This window comes from Staurois parvus, unplaced genomic scaffold (genome assembly GCF_062004578.1).
Source record: "Staurois parvus isolate SC_StPar_1 unplaced genomic scaffold, SC_StPar_1.0 ptg000407l, whole genome shotgun sequence".
Lineage (NCBI taxonomy): Eukaryota > Metazoa > Chordata > Amphibia > Anura > Ranidae > Staurois > Staurois parvus.
The window spans coordinates 155,810-177,534 of NW_028318203.1; the positions used below are offsets into that span (position 1 = coordinate 155,810).

The window sequence follows — 21,725 nt, forward strand, 5'->3', positions numbered from 1 at the left end:
TTCTTAAATATGGCACTGAGACGATCTGACTACATCATGCCAACTCTCGAGGATGTTTTGTACAAGCTGCCTAAGGCACGTCTGTTCACACTTGTTGATGCCCGGGATGCATTTTTACAGTGTAAGTTGGATGATGCAAGTAGTTACATGACAACCTTCTGGACTCCGTGGGGCAGGAAAAGATGGCTCAAACTGCCTTTTGGAGTATCAGTTGCACCAGAGGTGTATCAACGTAAACAACATGAACTATTGGCTGGACTCAGTGGTATTGAACCAATAGCTGATGACATCCTTGTGATTGGCTGTGGGGACACAGATGAGGAAGCAGAGCAAGATCATGATGGCAAACTTCTGGAACTGATGAATCGCTGTAGGCAGGTAAAATTGAGACTTGGCATGAAAAAGCTGCAATTCAAGGTGAAAGAAGTCCGCTTTCATGGACACATTCTAACCTGGGAGGGTTTGAAGGCTGACCCAGAAAAAATCAGAGCCATACTGGATATGCCGCAGCCAGCAAATGTGAAATCCCTACATCGCTTCATTGGATTTGTTACCTACCTAGCAAAATTCCTACCACACCTCTCAGAGGTCTGTGAGCCATTGAGAAGGCTTCTGGACAAGGACGATGTTTGTCATTGGCTTCCTAAGCATGATAATGCAGTGCAGGACATCAAACGCTTGGTCACGGACACACCTGTCCTGAAGTACTATGACCTTACAAAACCTGTAACTATTCAAAGTGATGCAAGCAAAACTGGACTTGGGTGTTGTCTATTGCAAGCTGGCCAGCCTATCGCTTTTGCTTCAAGGGCACTGACTCTACCGAACAAAACTACGCACAAATAGAAGAGGAATGTCTGAGTATAGTGTTTGCCTGCCAGCGCTTTCATCACTACCTCTATGGGCGCGGCGATATCACGGCAGAAACTGACCATAAACCTCTGATTTCTATTTTCCAGAAACCACTTTTGTGTGCACCCAAATGTCTACAGAGCATGTTGTCACGTTACAAAACTATTGCCTAAATGTTGTCTATAAACCTGGTCCTGAAATGCACATTAGTGACACTCTTAGCAGAGCTACAGCAGCAGGTGGTACACCTGAGTATGCACAACACACAGTTTGCAATGTTCAGCGGGACCTGGAGGTCCTGTCACAGATTAATCATTCAGACTATTTAAACGTCACGGACCAACTATTGCTTCAGATAAAACAGCACACTGAAACCGATGAGAGTTTGCAGGCTCTTAAATATGTTGTCCTGAACAGTTGGCCTGATTCCAAGTTGGAAGCCCCATTACTTGTGAGAGAATATTGGACTTTCAGAGATGAAATTGGCATTCAAGATGGTATACTGTACAAGGGGCCAAGGGTCATCATTCCTAAATCTTTAAGATGGGAGATGCTGACTCGTATTCATACCAGTCACATTGGAGGAGAAGCATGCTATAGGCAAGCACATGATACCCTATACTGGCCCAACATGCAGAACGAGATTAGAGACTTTGTTAGCTGTTGCTCGGCATGCAATGAATATGCGCAGGCACAACAGAAAGGACCTATGATGTCACATGTGCTGCCCACCCGGCCTTGGCAAATTGTAAGCATGGACTTACTGAATTATGCTGGGCAGGACTTTCTACTAATTGTTGATCACTATTCTGACTTTTGGGAGATTGAGCTACTTCCTGACCTGTCTGCTGATATACCATCAAGCGTTGTAAAGCACAGTTTGCATGACCAGCCAGATAGAGTCATCTCGGATAATGGACCTCAATTTACATGTGAGCAATTCAGACGGTTCTCTACAGATTGGGGATTTGAGCATGTTACCTCATCCCCGAAGCACCCGCAAGCCAATGGCAAAGCGGAATTGGCTGTCAAGATATTGAAGAATCTTTGTAAGAAGGTCAAGTTTGATGGTACTGATCCGTGGAAGGCCATTCTACATTGGAGGAACACCCCATCTGAAGGCATGGACAGTAGTCCTGCACAGCGCTTGATGTCTAGGAGACTGAAGACTTCATTGCCTGTGGCCAACAAATTACTTGATCCTTGTGTGGTTACAGGTGTCCCAGCGAAACTGCAGCGGAGGAAACAGATTGCCAAACTGTCATATGATGTGTCTGCTAAAGACTTACCTGAACTAAGCATTGGAGAGCCAATCCGTATGAAGCCGCTTCCAGGTGACAGGGCCGCTCGCTGGAGACTGGGTTCCTGTGTTCAGAGGGTTGCTCCTCGATCATATCTTGTGGATGTAGAAGGCAGTCTTTACCGCTGCAATCGAGTGGACCTGCGAAGAGCAGAACGATTCACCACACAAGCCTATTGGCTGGCCAACCCCGTGACAGTATAGACTAGTGGGTGACATTGATTGAGATCTGCCCGCTGTGTGTATACAATCACCTGGCTAATGTCTAATATCAGGGGACAAAATGTGCCAGCATTCATATCAGACTAAGGGAAAATGGCCGCCGGAGGAGGGACAGGAGGGCTACAAAAAAATGGAGGAGGGAGATCTAATCCACTGCACTGTAATGTGATAACTGTGTTTCATTCATCATAGAAGTTTACGAGCCGCCATCATCTTTTGTTTTTCAGGTTTTTCCCTGTTTTATGCTATTCAGCTTTTTTTGGACCAGCACCATCTAGTGTCTGCTCTCCATTCTGCAGCCTCTGTATAAATCTGTCTGGAGTCACTTCCTATCTGGAGTCACTTCCTGTCTGTCTCACTTCCTGTCCCGGGAACACTTTCCTCCTGTCAGCCATTTTAGATCGGCTTCCAGACGGTCCTGTGATTGTCGGTCTCCATCCTGAACACACGGCCACCATAGGGCCAGCATGGGATCTTCTCCATGTCAGAGCACACGGGTAAGTCAGGTGGATCTCCTATTCCTGGTCCCGGCTCCTGTCCCTGCTATAGACGGACCAATCATCTGTGACCGAACCTTCCTCCTCGTCATCGATGATCTGGGTGTATTATTATTATTTATTCCAGGTACTTATATAGCGCCGTCAGTTTACATCTATATTGTACATTCCCATCAGTCCCCGCCCCCCGAGGAGCGTACAATCTAAGGGCCCTAACTCACATTCATACATACACATACTACGGACAACTTAGACAGGAGTGAACTCATCTCCCAGCATGTCTTGTAGTGTGGGAGGAAACAGGAGTACCCGGAGGAAACCCGCGAAGGCACAGGGAGAACATGCAAACTCCAGACAGGTGGTGCCATGGTTGGGATTTGAACCAACAACCCGAGTACTGCCAGGTGGAAGTGCTAACCACTCAGCCACTGTGCTGCCCCATGCTGTATATATCTCAGCATCTACTTCTCAGTGTTGGTTTCCTCCTCATTGCCGGCCATTAAATGGGCCTCAGAATGGCTCCGGTATTCCCTCCTAGGAAGGACATTCAGGCCGATCTCCCACCATGTTCCTCTGATGTGTCCGAGACAGAATAACAGGAGAGACACCAGGAGAACCCGCTGGGACCTGACACTCCGAGAACCAGAGTTATGGTGGAGTATAGATCCTTCCTGAGATACTCCTCCCTGGGAACGGTCATACCTCCGTACTCCTCTCCTGTACATACCCATCACTGTCATACCTCCGTACTCCTCTCCTGTACATACCCATCACTGTCATACCTCCGTACTCCTCTCCTGTACATACCCATCACTGTCATACCTCCGTACTCCTCTCCTGTACATACCCATCACTGTCATACCTCCGTACTCCTCTCCTGTACATACCCATCACTGTCATACCTCCGTACTCCTCTCCTGTACATACCCATCACTGTCATACCTCCGTACTCCTCTCCTGTACATACCCATCACTGTCATACCCTCCGTACTCCTCACCTGTACATACCCATCACTGTCATACATCCATCCTCCTCTTCTGTACATAGCCATCACTGTCATACCTCCGTACTCCTCTCCTGTACATACCCATCACTGTCATACCTCCGTACTCCTCTCCTGTACGTACCCATCACTGTCATACCTCCGTACTCCTCTCCTGTACGTACCCATCACTGTCATACCTCCGTACTCCTCTCCTGTACGTACCCATCACTGTCATACCTCCGTACTCCTCTCCTGTACATACCCATCACTGTCATACCTCAGTACTCCTCTCTTGTACATACCCATCACTGTCATACCCTCCGTACTCCTCACCTGTACATACCCATCACTGTCATACATCCGTACTCCTCTCCTGTACATACCCATCACTGTCATACCTCCATACTCCTCTCCTGTACGTACCCATCACTGTCATACCTCCACACTCCTCTCCTGTACGTACCCATCACTGTCACACCTCCGTACTCCTCTCCTGTACGTACCCATCACTGTCACACCTCCGTACTCCTCCCCTGTACGTACCGATCACTGTCATACCCCCCACACTCCTCTCCTGTACATACCCATCGCTGTCATACCTCTGTACTCCTCTCCTGTACATACCGATTAGAGATGAGCAAAGTATTGAAAAATTTGATTTGCCTGATTCGGCGAATTCCAGTATGAAATTCGATTCGATGCGAATTTCTCCGCTACGAAGATGACTTATAAAAAGGGTTTCTAGGCTTCAGAGAGCCTTTAAATTAGTGCAGAACACTGTACCTTTAATTTAAATGCCCTTGGAGATGAGGAAGGAGAAGGAGAAGGATGAGAAGAAGGAGAAGGATGAGAAGAAGGAGAAGGAGAAGGATGAGAAGAAGAAGGATGAGAAGAAGGAGAAGGAGAAGGATGAGAAGAAGGAGAAGGATGAGAAGATGGAGAAGGAGAAGGATGAGAAGATGGAGAAGGAGAAGGATGAGAAGAAGGAGAAGGAGAAGGATGAGAAGAAGGAGAAGAAGGATGAGAAGAAGGAGAAGGAGAAGGATGAGGAGAAGGAGAAGGATGAGAAGAAGGAGAAGGAGAAGGATGAGAAGAAGGAGAAGGATGAGAAGAAGGAGAAGGATGAGAAGAAGGAGAAGGATGAGAAGAAGGAGAAGGATGAGAAGAAGGAGAAGGAGAAGGATGAGAAGAAGGAGAAGGAGAAGGATGAGAAGAAGGAGAAGGATGAGAAGAAGGAGAAGGATGAGAAGAAGGAGAAGGAGAAGGATGAGAAGAAGGAGAAGGATGAGAAGAAGGAGAAGGATGAGAAGAAGGAGAAGGATGAGAAGATGGAGAAGGAGAAGGATGAGAAGAAGGAGAAGGAGAAGGATGAGAAGAAGGAGAAGGATGAGAAGAAGGAGAAGGATGAGGAGAAGGATGAGAAGAAGGAGAAGGATGAGAAGAAGGAGAAGGAGAAGGATGAGAAGAAGGAGAAGGATGAGAAGAAGGAGGATGAGAAGGAGAAGGAGAAGCAGAAGGAGAAGGATGAGAAGATGGAGAAGGAGAAGGATGAGAAGATGGAGAAGGAGAAGGATGAGAAGATGGAGAAGGAGAAGGATGAGAAGAAGGAGAAGGAGAAGGATGAGAAGAAGGAGAAGGATGAGGAGAAGGAGAAGGATGAGAAGAAGGAGAAGGATGAGAAGAAGGAGAAGGATGAGAAGAAGGAGAAGGATGAGAAGAAGGAGAAGGATGAGAAGAAGGAGAAGGATGAGAAGAAGGAGAAGGAGAAGGATGAGAAGAAGGAAAAGGAGAAGGATGAGAAGAAGGAAAAGGAGAAGGATGAGAAGATGGAGAAGGAGAAGGATGAGAAGAAGGAGAAGGAGAAGGATGAGAAGAAGGAGAAGGATGAGAAGAAGGAGAAGGATGAGAAGAAGGATGAGAAGAAGTATGAGAAGAAGGAGAAGGATGAGAAGAAGGAGAAGGATGAGAAGAAGGAGAAGGATGAGAAGAAGGATGAGAAGAAGGAGAAGGATGAGAAGAAGAACAGTTCTGTGACAGTTTCTGTCTATTTCTGACAGTTCTGGGACATTCACTCCATACAGCGGTTGAAACATTGTATCTATTTGTTTCCATAAATGGATCCATTTATGGAAACAAATAGATACAATGTTTCAACCGCTGTATGGAAGGAATGTCCCAGAACTGTCATAAATAATCTATTTCTGACAGTTCTGGGACATTCCCTCCATACAGCGGTTTCAACCGCTGTATGGAGTGAATGTCCCAGAACTGTCAGAAATAGTGTATTTCTGACAGTTATGGGACATTCACTCCATACAGCGGTTGAAACATTGTATCTATTTTTTTCCATAAATGACATTCTGCAAATACACTTAGAGGAGCGCTGCAGATACACTTTTTGCCGGCTTGGAATTATTCTTATTTTCAGCCTACTTCTTCTTCTTCTTCTTCATCCTCATCCTCATCCTCTTCTTCTTCTTATAAGGATTAGGATGAAGAAGAAGAAGAAGTAGGATGAAAATAAGATTAATTCCAAGCCGGCAAAATGTGTATCTGCAGAGCTCCTCTAAGTGTATTTGCAGAATGTCATTTATGGAAAAAAATAGATACAATGTTTCAACCGCTGTATGGAAGGAATGTCCCAGAACTGTCAGAAATAGTCTATTTCTGACAGTTCTGGGACATTCCCTCCATACAGCGGTTTCCGGTAAAAAGTGTATGTGCAGAGTTCCTCTATTCTGCAGATACACTTAGCGGAGCTCTGAAGATACACTTAGAGGAGCTCTGCACATACACTTTTTGCCGGCTTGGAATTAATCTTATTTTCATCCTACTTCTTCTTCTTCTTCATCCTCATCCTCATCCTCTTCTTCTTCTTCTGAGGATGAGGATGAAGAAGAAGAAGAAGAAGAAGAAGTAGGATGAAAATAAGATTAATTCCAAGCCGGCAAAAAGTGTATGTGCAGAGCTCCTCTAAGTGTATCTGCAGAGCTCCTCTAAGTGTATCTGCAGAATAGAGGAACTCTGCACATACACTTTTTGCCGGCTTGGAATTATTCTTCTTTTCATCCTACTTCTTCTTCTTCTTCTTCTTCATCCTCATCCTCAGAAGAAGAGGATGAGGATGAAGAAGAAGAAGAAGAAGAAGTAGGATGAAAATAAGAATAATTCCAAGCCGGCAAAAAGTGTATGTGCAGAGTTCCTCTATTTCTGACAGTTCTCTGACAGCTTCTTCACATGTACAGCGGTTGAAACATCTGTATCCTAAATGGAAACTAATAGATACAATGTTTCAACCGCTAAACATGTGTTCCTTCTGTCAGAGAACTGTCAGAAATAGCGGAGCTCACTGCAGGGACACTTTTGCCGGCTGATCGGGAAATATTCAATTCGCGCACCCGAAGTAGGCAAAATTTCGGATTCGACGCGAATCGAATATTTCCTGAAATTCGACTCGAATTCCGGTTCGCCTGGTTCGATTCGCTCATCTCTAATACCGATCACTGTCATACCTCCGTACTCCTCTCCTGTACGTACCCATCACTGTCATACCTCCGTACTCCTCTCCTGTACATACCGATCACTGTCATACCCCCCACACTCCTCTCCTGTACGTACCCATCACTGTCATACATCCGTATTCCTCTCCTCCACATACCGATCACTGTCATTCCCTGTTTATCACCTCTGCCTGTGACAGCATGGCTATTGAGAGCCAAGTTCTGATTGACAGAGAGTTGTCTAGCTCTGTGATTCCTATGATGTTGCAGCTGGAAAGCAAATCTAGTGTCCCCGATCACCCCCACACCAGTTACAGGGTCCCCGATCACCTCCACACTGGTTACAGTGTCCCCGATCACCCCCACACCGGTTACAGTGTCCCCGATCACCCCCACACGGGTTACAGTGTCCCCGATCACCTCCACACCTGTTACAGTGTCCCCGATCACCCCCACACCGGTTACAGTGTCCCCGATCACCCCCACACGGGTTACAGTGTCCCCGATCACCTCCACACCTGTTACAGTGTCCCCGATCACCCCCACACCGGTTACAGTGTCCCCGATCACCTCCACACTGGTTACAGTGTCCCCGATCACCCCCACACCGGTTACAGTGTCCCCGATCACCCCCACACGGGTTACAGTGTCCCCGATCACCTCCACACCTGTTACAGTGTCCCCGATCACCCCCACACCGGTTACAGTGTCCCCGATCACCCCCACACGGGTTACAGTGTCCCCGATCACCTCCACACCTGTTACAGTGTCCCCGATCACCTTCACACCTGTTACAGTGTCCCTGATCACCCCCACACCGGTTACAGTGTCCCCGATCACCCCCACACCGGTTACAGTGTCCCCGATCACCTCCACACCGGTTACAGTGTCCCCAATCACCTCCACACCGGTTACAGCGTCCCCGATCACCTCCACACCGTTTACAGCGTCCCCTATCACCCCCACACCGGTTACAATGTCCCCGATCACCCCCACACCAGTTACAGTGTCCCCGATCACCCCCACACCGGTTACAGTGTCCCTGATCACCCCCACACCGGTTACAGTGTCCCCGATCACCTCCACACCGGTTACAGCGTCCCCGATCATCTCCACACCGGTTACAGTGTCCCCAATCACCTCCACACCGGTTACAGTGTCCCCGATCACCCCCACACCGGTTACAGTGTCCCCGATCACCCCCACACCGGTTACAGTGTCCCTGATCACCCCCACACCGGTTACAGTGTCCCCGATCACCCCCACACCGGTTACAGTGTCCCCGATCACCTCCACACCGGTTACAGCGTCCCGATCACCTCCACACCGGTTACAGTGTCCCCGATCACCTCCACACCGGTTACGGCGTCCCCGATCACCTCCACACCGGTTACGGCGTCCCCGATCACCTCCACACCAGTTACGGCGTCCCCGATCACCTCCACATCGGTTACGGTGTCCCCGATCACCGCCACACAAGTTACAGTGTCCCCGATCACCCCCACACCGGTTACAGTGTCCCCGATCACCCCCACACTAGTTAGTGTGGGAGGGATTTGTACCGTCCTGACATTTGGGGACTACTATAGGTAATGATGCACTAAGCTATATTCTCTGAGCACTCATGGAGGCCAACATAAGTCTTCAAAAGACTCACCATGCCAAAATCGGATAATTTTGTGGGTGTTTCCATTGTCGTGGTTTCCCAGGGCCTTCAAAAATGTGATAGGTCGTCTAAAAATTTGGTGTGTAATTTATGCCCTCTTTTGATTTTGGTCCCCCTATGTGGCTAGGCTGTGAAAAAGTCTCACATGTGGTGTCCCCATACTCTAGAGGAGTAGCAGAATGTGTTGTGGAGTATATTTCTAAGTACGCCTAGAAGGTTTGTTAGAAATATCATATTAATTGAGAACTTTGTGTAAAAATAAATATTCTCCTTTTCTTTCCTGCATTTTCAAAAAAACTTTTGTTGAAAAATGACCAAATAAACTTACTATTCACTTCAGAAAATACATTGGGGTTTTTGCTTTCCAAAATGGTGACATTTTGTGAGAGTTTCCACTGTCCTGGTGCTCTGGGCAGCCAAATATGTGATTGGTAGTCATGAAATTAGTGTAGATGTGTAATTTATGCTCCTTGAAAACCCAAATGTGTTGCTTAAATTTTGGACCCCTCTATGCATCTAGGATGTGAAAAGTCTCACACAGGTGATATCCCCATACTCAGGAGATATAGCAGATCGTGTTTTGTGTTCATTTGGGTTCAATGTTCAAAGACTGAATAATTGTCATTCAAAGTGTGACAGCGCTGAAAGCTGAGAATTGGCCAGGGCAGGAGGGGGGTGAAAGTGTCCGGACTTGAAGTGGTTAACATACCAAGGGGTCCATTTTTTACATATCTACAACTACACCATGTGCTTCAAGCTCAAGCTTCTCTCTCCACTTTAGTTCTTGAGGAGCCATGACTGATCCAGGGATTGATGGATGGTACGAGTAGGAAAGGCATGATCTCTGGTATATACTCCAGTCTTTTCATTCTTACCCAAGACTCTGCCCAATTACCATGTAGAAGGAAATGGGAAATAGAGGAAGTGGGAGGAGATTTGGACCTCCGTACCTCTCATCTCCCTGTCCTCTTCACAGAAACTATCTCAGTTATTTATTTTACATAGAACTTACAGGACCCCAGCTCAGTTGTTCAGTTGGGACCGGAGGGATTCCCCCTTATGCCCCAAATGTAGCGGTGATGTAGGGGATTTGATACACATTTTGGAGATTTCCAGAATTATTCCGATACTGGAAAGATATTACCAATATTATATCATCGCTATTCATGATTTCTCTTCCTCAGGATCTGGAGGAGTGCCTCTTGGGATTTGTAGCACAATAATTATTTACGAATTATAAAAATATTTATTTGCCGCTAGGTGTTTTTATTTTTTGAGCTATAAATAAAAAAAGAGCAAAATATTTGAAAAATAAAAGTTTTTCTTTATATCTATAATAACATTTTACAAACAGGTAATTTTGCTCCTTCACTGATGTGCGTTGATGATGCTGCACTGATAGGCAGCACTGATGAGGTGGCACGGATAGGCAGGACTGAAGAGCACTGATAGGAGGCACTGATAGGCAGCACAGGTGGGTGGCACTGCAGGGTACAGGTGGGAGGCACAGGTGGGCGGTGTGACGATCGTGGCGTCGGACCCCAGCCCTTCTCACCAAACTCGTGACCGAAGGATTAGCCAATCTAAAACTGCGTTGTCACGTGCGTAACAATGTCACACTGTAACGGAACCGGACCCAGACCGCACTTGGGTATTTCTGTTGTACTGCAGCTTCCCTGTCTGAACACAAATCCCCGGACACCACCTGCTGATCCTGCAGGAAATAGACAGCACCCGACTCTTCTTAAGACAGGAAGTCAACTCCTTTATTTTTACACAAACATAAGATATATACACAGGGCGGGGAAACACAACCAGGAACAGGAAACACATCATCAGCCCGCCCCATCAGTGGGAAGGGCTACAGGAATCGCCCCCCCACCCAACCAAGACACAAAACAATGGGATGTAGCACATGGCAGTTAACAATGGACAACCACGTGGCAGTGAACAATCCCCACACCAATACACAATACCATGACATTCACATTCACACCCTGTACCCCTTAACAGGCACAGGGTGGGTTAAACATAATTAAGGGAACATGAGCTGACCGGGGTCCCCCCACCCCCAAAAGTCACTCCCGTCAAATATCTCCCCTTGGGTGGACTCCGAAGTTAGTCTGTACTTCCAGTCCCACAATGCCAGCACCCACACAGTACCCCAAACAAATTGTCACACACCAAGCATTACTCACCCAGCCAACCTCTGCCTCTCCCGTAGAATATACCCACCGCTGGGGAGAAGCACGGACTGGTCCTTCTCCCTGAAGTCCTCTCAGACGCTGGGGAGAAGACAGGGTGGCTGGGCCGACTCCATCATGCTGTGGGGGATCTGGGGCGACTGCTCAGCATCCCTGGGGTATCGGGTGGCGACTGTAGTCTCATCCACTTTGACTTGATGGACATCTTCTGTGTTCACAAAGGAAGGCTGACATCCTCTTGTCCTAATGCCAGACCCTTTTCTGGGGTTGTGTCAGTGGAGACCGAAGTCCCATCCACGGACATCAGCTCAACCTATTGTAGTAAGGCACTGATTGCATCCTCTTCCTGTAGCTCCTGCGGTGCTGATTTTTGTGGGCAGAGGTCAGAAATGTTTGGCTCTGTTGCCAGCTTTTCTGCTGGTTCCTCTTCAGCAGAAAAGTCTATCAAATCCCCAGTCTCTTGATTTTCCACTGCCGATTCTTGGGCATGCTGCCGAACATGTTTTAGCAGTGGCCTGTATGCCCTTTCCAGATGCAGTTCTTTCTTCAGCAGGTTTTCCAGATCTGGTTCAAGCTCTGAGACCCCTGTGAGACCAAACATAGCTTCTCTTCCTTCTCGCAACTCCTCCAGGGTAGGTTCTCCTTCATCACCAAACACAAAATGATCTGTAAGGCTCTCCCATAGCAATCCAGGGCCACCAAACTCATGTCCCTCAGTAGAGCACTGTCAAGACCCCTAAATATTCCTGCTCTGCGTACCATTGCAGAGCCCAATATCTGTTATCCACTTGTATCTCCTGCCTGACCAGCCTGTCCAACTCAGTCACCCATTACTCCTGGGGTCGCTCTCCCAGGAATGGCATCTGTAATTTCCAACGGTCCCTGGCCCGTTCCCCTGGGGTTTGACAGCACTTGTCTTTCTCCATACCAGCAGCCTGGAGGGCTCCTCTCCAAAGCACCTCCCAAATCTGCTGCCTGAGCTCCAGGTACTGATCCGTAGACACAGTCCTGGGGTATGCTGCAAGAACGATCTGCAGCAGCCCCGGGAACTCTGATGCCAGGTCCATATCTCCACTGGGGTGACCGACGTCTACTTTCCTGATCTTGGATCCCGGTGGTGATTTGGATGTGTTCACAGCTTGGAAGTACAATCCCACCGCTTGCCACCAATGTAACGGAACCGGACCCAGACCGCACTTGGGTACTTCCGTTATACTGCAGCTTCCCTGTCCGAACACAAATCCCTGGACACCACCCGCTGATCATGCAGGAAATAGACAGCACCAAACTCTCTTAAGACAGGAAGTCAACTCCTTTATTTTTACACAAACACAAGATATATACACAGGGCGGGGAAACACAACAAGGAACAGGAAACACATCATCAGCCCGCCCCATCAATGGGAAGGGCTACATGAAACACCCCCCCACTCAACCAAGACACAGAACAATGGGATGCAGCACGTGGCAGAAAACAATGGACAACCACATGGCAGAGAACAAGGAACAATGTCCACACCAATACACAATACTATGACATTCACATTCACACCCTGTACCCCTTAACAGGCACAGGGTGGGTAAACATAATGAAGGGAACATGAGCTGACACAGGGGTCCCCCCATCCCCAAAAGTCACTCCCATCACACACACCCAGCTGCACTCTGCACAAAGATTTTCCAGCTAATGGACCACAATCTGTATCTGCAGCCTGGGAGCAATTGTTACTGGGTCAGGTTAGTTACGCAATTAACCCTTCACACCCCACCACCTCCTTTTTGTACAGAGAAAGAGTAAACTCAGCAATATCAGCAATAACACTATGATGTTTGAATAATCGTCGGTATACCACTGTCACTGCAGGCAGAGGTATACTGAAGTTTAAAACACCCACACAGTAGCGTTCTTCAGAGGCAGGAATTCATAGTTTGCATTAAAGGACTTTAGAAACAGTTCAACACTTTCAGAAAGTAAGATTTAATACTAAAACGTCAAAAGGGTGCAATAAAAATATTTACAGAAAAAGATGTAACCAATATATATATATATATATATATATATATATATATATATATATATACACAGAGAACAACAGCACAGCAAAGAGATAACAGAGATAAGTTTAGAGGGGTAAAGTACTTGCCACACGTCCTGGGTTTAAGCAGATCAGGTTTCAGAGCAAAAGGATTTCTTATCTCCCACTGTCAGTTTCAGATGTTAAAACAGGGAGATTCTTCAACTTCTTTCAACTCTGCTTAGCTTGTTCTAGCAACTCCACAGGGTGTCTCCCTGGAGCAGTAAACCAATCGCCTTATTTGGGGAGGGAGTTGTAGGTGGAGACCCAAGCTATGACCAAAAATCCTCACATTTGATGTCATGGTTCATAACTTATTCTCGGTGCATTTAGCAGCCTTGCTACTAGTAGATTAATACTCAGAATCACCGGCTGAACGTCTACATATGAAATATGAGATAACCGCTTGAATGGCTGAGGAGATATAATTTTCTGCTCTCCTGTGTATGCCAGCTAGGGGGTGTAAAATAACAGGTGATTTGTCTTGACGTGAGCCATCCGAATATGTGCTTCATGTTTGTGTAAGTCTTTCATAATCCAAGATATGTAATCATAGGGGAAAATGGATGTTGAATGTGGTGTCTAGTTTATGACTTATCTGGAATGTCTTTGAACTCAGTGAAGGACTTGGTTTATGACTCTACAAGCCCTCCTCTAGCAAGAGTTTTGTAGACAGAGGGGCATCTAGCTAGTGAGGTTTATAGCCATGACACCCTCCCAATGAGTCTGTTGCCTGTGATCTCTGCAAACACACACCGACCACATTCCTTAGGGAGGGGGGAAATCAGAGGGGGGAAGCTGATTTGGGGAGTGAGAGATGATACAGCATGGAAGATTCTTGCCAAGATGGAAGACTGCATCCATCTCGGTGTGCACGATTGCTACAGGCGGCACTGATCCTCATCTGATAATTGCCGGTTCTCGGCAGTACTTTCCACACGGTGATAACTGTGTCATTGGACACAGCTGATAATGTGGTAAAAGGCCACTGTGATTGGCCGTTTACCATACCCCGTGATCATCTGTGTCTGTAGGACATCGCAATCACCAGAGGGGCCGGATCCACGCTGCTGGGGGCGTGCAGGGGGTGTGTCCTGGAATGATGTCCATGGACATCGTCCCAGGTTTACACAACCGTGCTGTAGCCATTCCTTCGGCTATAGTGGCATTGGGAACTGGTTAAATACTGTGAAGCTGTCCCTAATTAGGATGGTCTCCTATATGACCAAAAGCACATCTGACCACCTTGATTGGGGTCAAAGGATCTGGTGAGTGAGCAATCTGTATTCATTACTCCTGTTGGCACACGGTGAAGATTACAGTCACAATCTTTTTTCCTGTCCGGTTTGGGCCACAGGCTAAAGAAGCCACAAGGAGTGTCACTTTGAACTTAATTTATGGACTTATATTTTTTATATTTTAATTTTTATGTCATTTATACACCACTGTCCTGAAATTTGTTATGAGAACATCATTTTTGCATATTTGGTTATTTATGCACAATTGGAGGGTTGCACACAGGGACTTTAAAAATTATTAGTCCCTACCAATTGTACAATTATATCATGTAAAGGTTGTATGTAGCGCCTACCTATTCTAATATAAATTGACAATAATTATTTACACATCTAAGTCATATAGCAATAGTGAGGCTGCTGTATATTGCCCACAGGGGCGGACTGACCATTTGGAAACTTATGCACTGCCCGTGGGCCCAGGCTCAGTAGAGGCCCCATGAGATGCCCATGGTACCTTTTTCATAGACTTTTTTGAGTTTGGGCAAGGACACGGGCCCCATGATCCCCTATTGCCCGGGGGCCCCATGAGTTGTCAGTCCGCCCCTGACTGCCCATAAACTAATAGCACAATTCTGGGTATCACCTCATACTCCCACCAAACCACAGTGGACTGAGCAGGTGAACTCCACATTAATACATGAAAAACTAACTTACCGACATCGTAATTCCCCCAGGGGATGTACAGTATCTCACAGAAGTGAGTCCCCCTGACATTTTTGTAAATATTTGATTCTCACTTTTCATGTGACAACACTGAAGAAATGACCCTTTGCTATAATGTGACGTAGTGAGTGTACAGCTTGTATAAAATGTAAATTTGCTGTCCCCTCAAAATAACTCAATACACCGCCATTAATGTCTAAACTGCTGACAACAAAAGTGAGTCCACCCCTAAGTGACAAGGTCCAAATTGGGCCCAATTAGCCATATTCCCTCCCCCGTGTCATGTGACTTGTTAGTGTTACAAGGTCTCAGGTGTGAATGGGGAGCAGGTGAGTTACATTTGGTGTTATCGCTCTCTCTCTCTCATACTGGTCACTGGAAGTTCAACATGGCACCTCATGGCAAAGAACTCTTTGAGGATCTGAAAAAAAAAAGAATTGCTGCTCTACATAAAGATGGCCTAGGCTATAAGAAGATTGTCGAGACCCTGAAACTGAGCTGCATTACGGAGGCCAAGACCATACAGCAGTTTAACAGGACAGGTTCCACTCAGAACGGGCCTCGCCATGGTTGACCACAGAAGTTAAGTGCAGGTGCTCAGCGTCATATCCAGGGGTTGTCTTTGGGAAATAGATGTATGAGTGCTGCCAGCATTGCTGCAGAGGTTGAAGGGGTGGGGGGGTCAGCCTGTCACTGCTCAGACCAACTGCCGCACACTGCATCAAGCTGATCTGCATGGCTGTCATCCCAGAAGAAAGCCTCTTCTAAAGATGATGGCCAAGAAAGCCTGAAGTTTACTGGAGACAAGCAGACTAAGGACATGGATTACTGGAACCATGTCCTGTGGTCTGATGACACCAATGTAAACTGATTTGGTTCAGATGGTGTCAAACGTGTGTGGCGGCAACCAAGTGAGGAGTACAAAGACGAGTGTGTCTTGCCTACAGTCAAGCATGGTGGTGAGAGTGTCATGGTCTGAGGCTGCATGAGTGCTGCCAGCACTGGGGGGCTACAGTTCATTGAGAGAACCATGAATGCCAACACATACTGTGACATACTGCAGCAGAGCATGATCCCCTCCCTTTGGAGACTGGGCCGCAGGGCAGTATTCCAACATGATAATGACCCCAAACACACCTCCAAGACCACCACTGCCTTGCTGAAGAAGCTGAGGGGAAAGGTGATGGACTGGTCAAGCATGTCTACAGACCTAAACCCTATTGAGCATCTGTGGGGCATCCTCAAATGGAAGGTGGAGGACCGCAAGGTCTCTAACATCCACCAGCTCTGTGATATCATGGAGGAGTGGAAGAGGACTCCAGTACAACCTGTGAAGCTCTGGTGAACTCCATGCCCAAGAGGGTTAAGGCAGTGCTGGAAAACAAAGGCGGCCACACAAAATATTGATACTTTGGGCCCAAATTTGGACATTTTCTCTTAGGGGTGGATTCACTTTTGTTGCCTTCGGCTTAGACTTTAATGGCGGTGTGTTGCGTTATTTTGAGGGGACAGAAAATTTACGTTATACAAGCTGTACACTGACTATGTCACATTGTAGCAAAGTGTCATTTCTTCAGTGTTGTCACATGAAAAGAGAGAATCAAATATTTACAAAAATGTGAGGGGTGGACTCACTTCTGTGAGATACTGTATGTCTCTCTGGCAGATCTGGCTGGATATTTTGAGTCTTGCTCTCCCCCAGGTAAATCTTCAGAGACCTTTACAGGTTTAACTTTTTTAGCCGCAAAAAAAAAAGACCGAGCCAGTTCCATCCTACTAAATGGTAACTACTTTACAGACCAATACTTGGGGTAGACACGGGCCTCATTGATTGGTGTCTGCTATCTATGTATGTACTGGGGGGGGGGGGTTACTTGCCGTGTACAGCTGAATTGTTCTAGGTTGTTTCTTCTTTTCTCTGTTCATTTGTTTATAAAAGGTAAAAGTGACACCATAGACAAAGCAAGTTATTGTTCTGTATGATCTGTAACAGTGCCACAACTGCCTATACGTGAGAATGTATGACTCCATTGTCTGGGCTGAATGTTGGGAATACTGTGCGCACTTATAAACTTTCTTGATAAAATATATTTGATTAAAAAATGATATCTTGCTGTACATATGCTTTCTATGCATAAGATACATTTTTAATAATTAACAGAACCTTTATTTAGTCCTTTATATAGAATTCTGATATTTATTTATATTTTATGCAGGTGGATGGATGAACCAAGTTTTCGGTCATGTTGGTCTTCCTAAATACAACAAAGTCACATGGAAACAAGACATATGGGTGTCCTAATTGACTGAAAGTCTTTATTGCAGTTCACTGGAGGATTCACACGGGATACAAGTCATATCCACGTTCTAAAAGTCATAAAGGTTTTGGATCCTCTTCAACATTGATCCAGCCTCAGAGGACAAGAGAGAAGTAATTTCAGTGTTCTGGAAGTGACAATGGCTTTACAATAAAGTCCAACCCAAGTATACATAAGAGAAATCATTTCAAACAATTTCTTGCTTGAACGTTTCACAATGGAGGCAAAACATATCACTGGAGAGAAGTCATATCAATGTTCTGAATGTGGCAAAGAGTTTACACAGAAGTCATATCTTATCACACACCAGAGGATTCACACTGGAGGGAAGCCACATCAGTGTTCTGAATGTGACAAAGCTTTTACAAGGAAGTCACAACTTATCAGACACCAGAGGGTTCACACTGGAGAGAAGCCATATCTGTGTTCTGAATGTGATAAAGCTTTTACACAGAATTCAAGTCTTATTAAACACCAGATGATTCACATTAGAGAGAAGCCATATCAGTGTTCTGAATATAATACAGCTTTTACACAGAAATCACATCTTCTCATACACCAGAGGATTCTCACTGGAGAGATACCATATCCGTGTTCTGAATGTGACAAAGCTTTTACAAAGAAGTCACATCTTATCACACACCAGAGGGTTCACACTGGAGGGAAGCCATATCAATGTTTTGAATGTCACAAAGCTTTTACAAAGAAGTCACATCTTATCGCACACCAGAGGATTCACACTGGAGAGAAGCCATATCAGTGTTCAGAATGTGACAAAGCATTTACACAGAAGTCAGATATTATCAAACACCAGAGGGTTCACTTTGGAGGGAAACCATATCAGTGTTCTGAATGTGACAAAGCTTTTACACAGAAGTCAAATCTTATCACACACCAGAGGATTCACACTGGAGAGAAGCCACATCAGTGTCTTGTATGTGGCAAAGCTTTTACAGAGAAGTCACATCTTATCAGACACCAGAGGATTCACACTGGAGAGAAGCCATATCAGTGTTCAGAATGTAGCAAAGCTTTTACAGTGAAGTCAAACCTTGTCACACACCAGAGGATTCACACTAGAAAGAAGCCATTTTAATGCTGACATGCTGAATGGGACAAAGCTTTTACAGTTAATGCTGGGCTAATATATCATCAGAGGATTCACAAATTTCAGCTGCACAGAAGAAGAAAAGGGATATTAAAGTAGTGTCCAGTGTCCCATTAGTTTCACAGCCCCAATTTCATCCCACAAGCTAGAGAAGCAGTGAAAAGTTGAAATGCTACTCTAAAAAACAAACTGGAATGTAATGACTGAGTGCATTGTGTTTAGTGATTATGTCCATCAGAAACACAACTAGAAGGTCTGTGAATATTTTACCTTTTGACATTGTTTTAGATAAGCACCAATGACTGAACTGTTTCCCTCTTGGTTCTCATCTTTATTTTATAAGGAGCTTTGACTAAACATGTACTGCATTTTCATCATTCACCAACTGAGATGTGTTCCCAAGTGTTTTCTTTATTGCCAGATCCTGAGCTACTACATGACCAACACTGCCTCAGTACCTGAGACTAGGATGGGGTCCAATTGTATCTTACCAAGCCTCTGAAGCCTCAGTGGGAGAGTCCATTCCAGGCTCTTCTGACTATTGATATATCATCAGCCAGGGTTAAGGGCTCCAGCTAAGTCCACCTTCTCCACACCTCTCATTACATATTCCACCTCCTCTCCCATGATCAATGCTTCCTTTCCATGTTTCATCTCCTCTCATAGATGACAGTTTTGCAGGTAGGTCTGTAGCTTGAACACCCAAGATGAAGTCTCTGGTCAGTGAAAAATAAACTCCCTAAGCAGCCAGAAGGCTTCCAACACTGATTTTCTGCTGTTTATGGGATGCATTCAACAGTACCATTTAAGTTCAGCTGCCCACTTGTGTTCCATCTGGTTTTGCTGAAAGTCTCAGGGATACCATCAGGTGAAGAATGAATTTTATTGTTGTCTTCTTCCTCTGTCCAGATATTACTCATCTCCTTAGAATATTCACACAGCACAACTGCAAGAGATCTGAACTTACAAAGTTCTACCTGTGCGGTCATATTCCTGCCACTTCTGGGGACTGAAACTCCTCCAGTTGCGGTTCAATTTCATGTCTATGACAGGACAGGTCTCTCTTTAAGGTAAAGTTTTCAAAGAGCACTTCTTGTCTCTGGAAACGTTAGGACATTGGCACTACCATGGACAAAATCAATCATTACATTTCCCGCTCCCTCAACCTCCTAGCGATCACAGAAACCTGGATCCAGCCCACTGACTCTACCTCCCCTGCTGCACTCTCCTACGGAGGTCTCACCTGGACCCACTCACCCAGACCTAACGGTCGTAAAGGTGGTGGGGTTGGTCTGCTCCTGTCACCGCAGAGCACCTTCCGAGTCCTCCCAAACCCCCTCCCAATCCTTCCCCTCCTTCGAGGCCCACTACGTCTGACTATTCTCCCCAACCCCCCTGAAGATTGCTGTGATATACCGGCCTCCTGGATCCATATCCCGCTTCCTGGTAGACTTTTCCTCCTGGCTACCCTTCTTCCTCTCCTGTGAGCTACCCACCATCATCCTTGGGGATTTTAACATCCCTGTCTACCTCGACAACCTGGACACATCCCATCTCCTCCACTTAACCTCCTCCTTTGCACTTGCGCAGTGCATACAATCCACCACCCACTCCAACGGGAACATCCTGGACCTTGTCTTCCCCAACTGCTGCGCTCCCCACAACCTCACTAACACCCCCTTCCCTCTCTCTGACCACAACCTGATTACCTTCTCTATCTCCTCATCCTCCAATGCCTACACCTCCAAATGTCACACTACTACCAGCCGTAACCTCCGCAACCTTAACCCTGTCCCCCTCCACTCTGAAGCTGATCAACTCCATGACAGCATCCTCCCCCTGTCTTGCCCCGACTTGGCTATGACTGCCTACAACAACGCGCTGGCAACAGCCCTTGACTCACTAGCGCCTTTAACCACATGCAACATCAAACCCCGACCGCTCCAGCCCTGGCAGACTGATCACACCAAAACCCTCAAACGACACAGTCGTGCCCTGGAGCAACTATGGCGCAAAACCAAATCCCAACAAGCCTTCACCCGCTACAAATCTGCCTTCCACACCTACACCTCCTCCCTCCACGCAGCCAAACAAGCCTACTTCCTGACCCTCATCAAGGCCCTCTCCTCCAATCCTTGCCGACTCTTCTCCACCTTTAACTCTCTACTCTCGCCACCTCCACCCAACACCTCACTCACTGCCCTTGAGATTGCCAATCACTTCAAAAACAAGATTGACACAATTCGCAAGGACATCGCCGCAACTCACACGCCCTCTCAATCTGTCCCCTCTCACACAGCTACCCCCTCATCCCCCCTCCCCCTCGACATAACCAGCAGGGACTTTGTCGCTGCTCAAACTCCCTCCAACCCCGTTCCTTCTCACTCAACTACCCCCTCATAACCCCTCTCCCACGGCCCCACCACTGCTCTGACCTCCACTTCCACCCCATCCTACATTCCTCATACTGAAGCCCCCCCAAAACTCTGCACCTTTGACCTTACTACCATCGAGGAAGTCTCCAAGATCCTCTCTGATGCCCGCCTCACCACCTGCCCCCTCGACCCTATCCCCTCACAACTCCTACGACCTCCCTCCCCCTCCATCCTACGCTCCCTCACCCACATTTTTAATCTCTTCCTCTCCTCCAGCACTTTCCCATCCACTCTGAAACATGCATACATCACCCCCATACTTAAAAAGCCCTCCCTGGACCCCAATGACCCGAACAACCTCAAACCCATCTCCGTGCTCCCATTTACATCTAAACTCCTCGAGCGCCTCATCTACACCCGCCTAAGCTCTCACCTCAATGACAACAACCTCCTCGATCCCCTACAGTCCAGCTTCCATCCCCTACACTCCACCGAAACTGCCTTACTCAAACTATCCAACGACCTGCTAACCGCCAAAGCTAATGGCCATTATTCAGTGCTCCTACTCCTTGACCTCTCTGCCGCCTTCAACACAGTCGACCACCCCATCCTCCTCAAAAAACTACACTCCTCAGAGATTCTGCTCTCTCCTGGCTCTCAT

At 46.6% G+C, this 21,725-nt stretch overlaps 1 protein-coding gene across 1 annotated transcript; it reads left to right on the forward strand.

Annotated features, from left to right (window-relative positions):
- The first annotated feature begins 2,784 nt into the window (after window positions 1-2,784).
- Window positions 2,785-19,402, forward strand: LOC149455062 (uncharacterized). Its single transcript, XM_089686694.1, has 2 exons — window positions 2,785-2,871; window positions 17,480-19,402. Exon 2 carries the CDS (start codon window positions 17,799-17,801, stop codon window positions 18,675-18,677), a length of 879 nt encoding a protein of 292 aa, XP_089542820.1. The 5' UTR covers window positions 2,785-2,871; window positions 17,480-17,798; the 3' UTR covers window positions 18,678-19,402.
- Window positions 19,403-21,725: the final 2,323 nt, after the last annotated feature.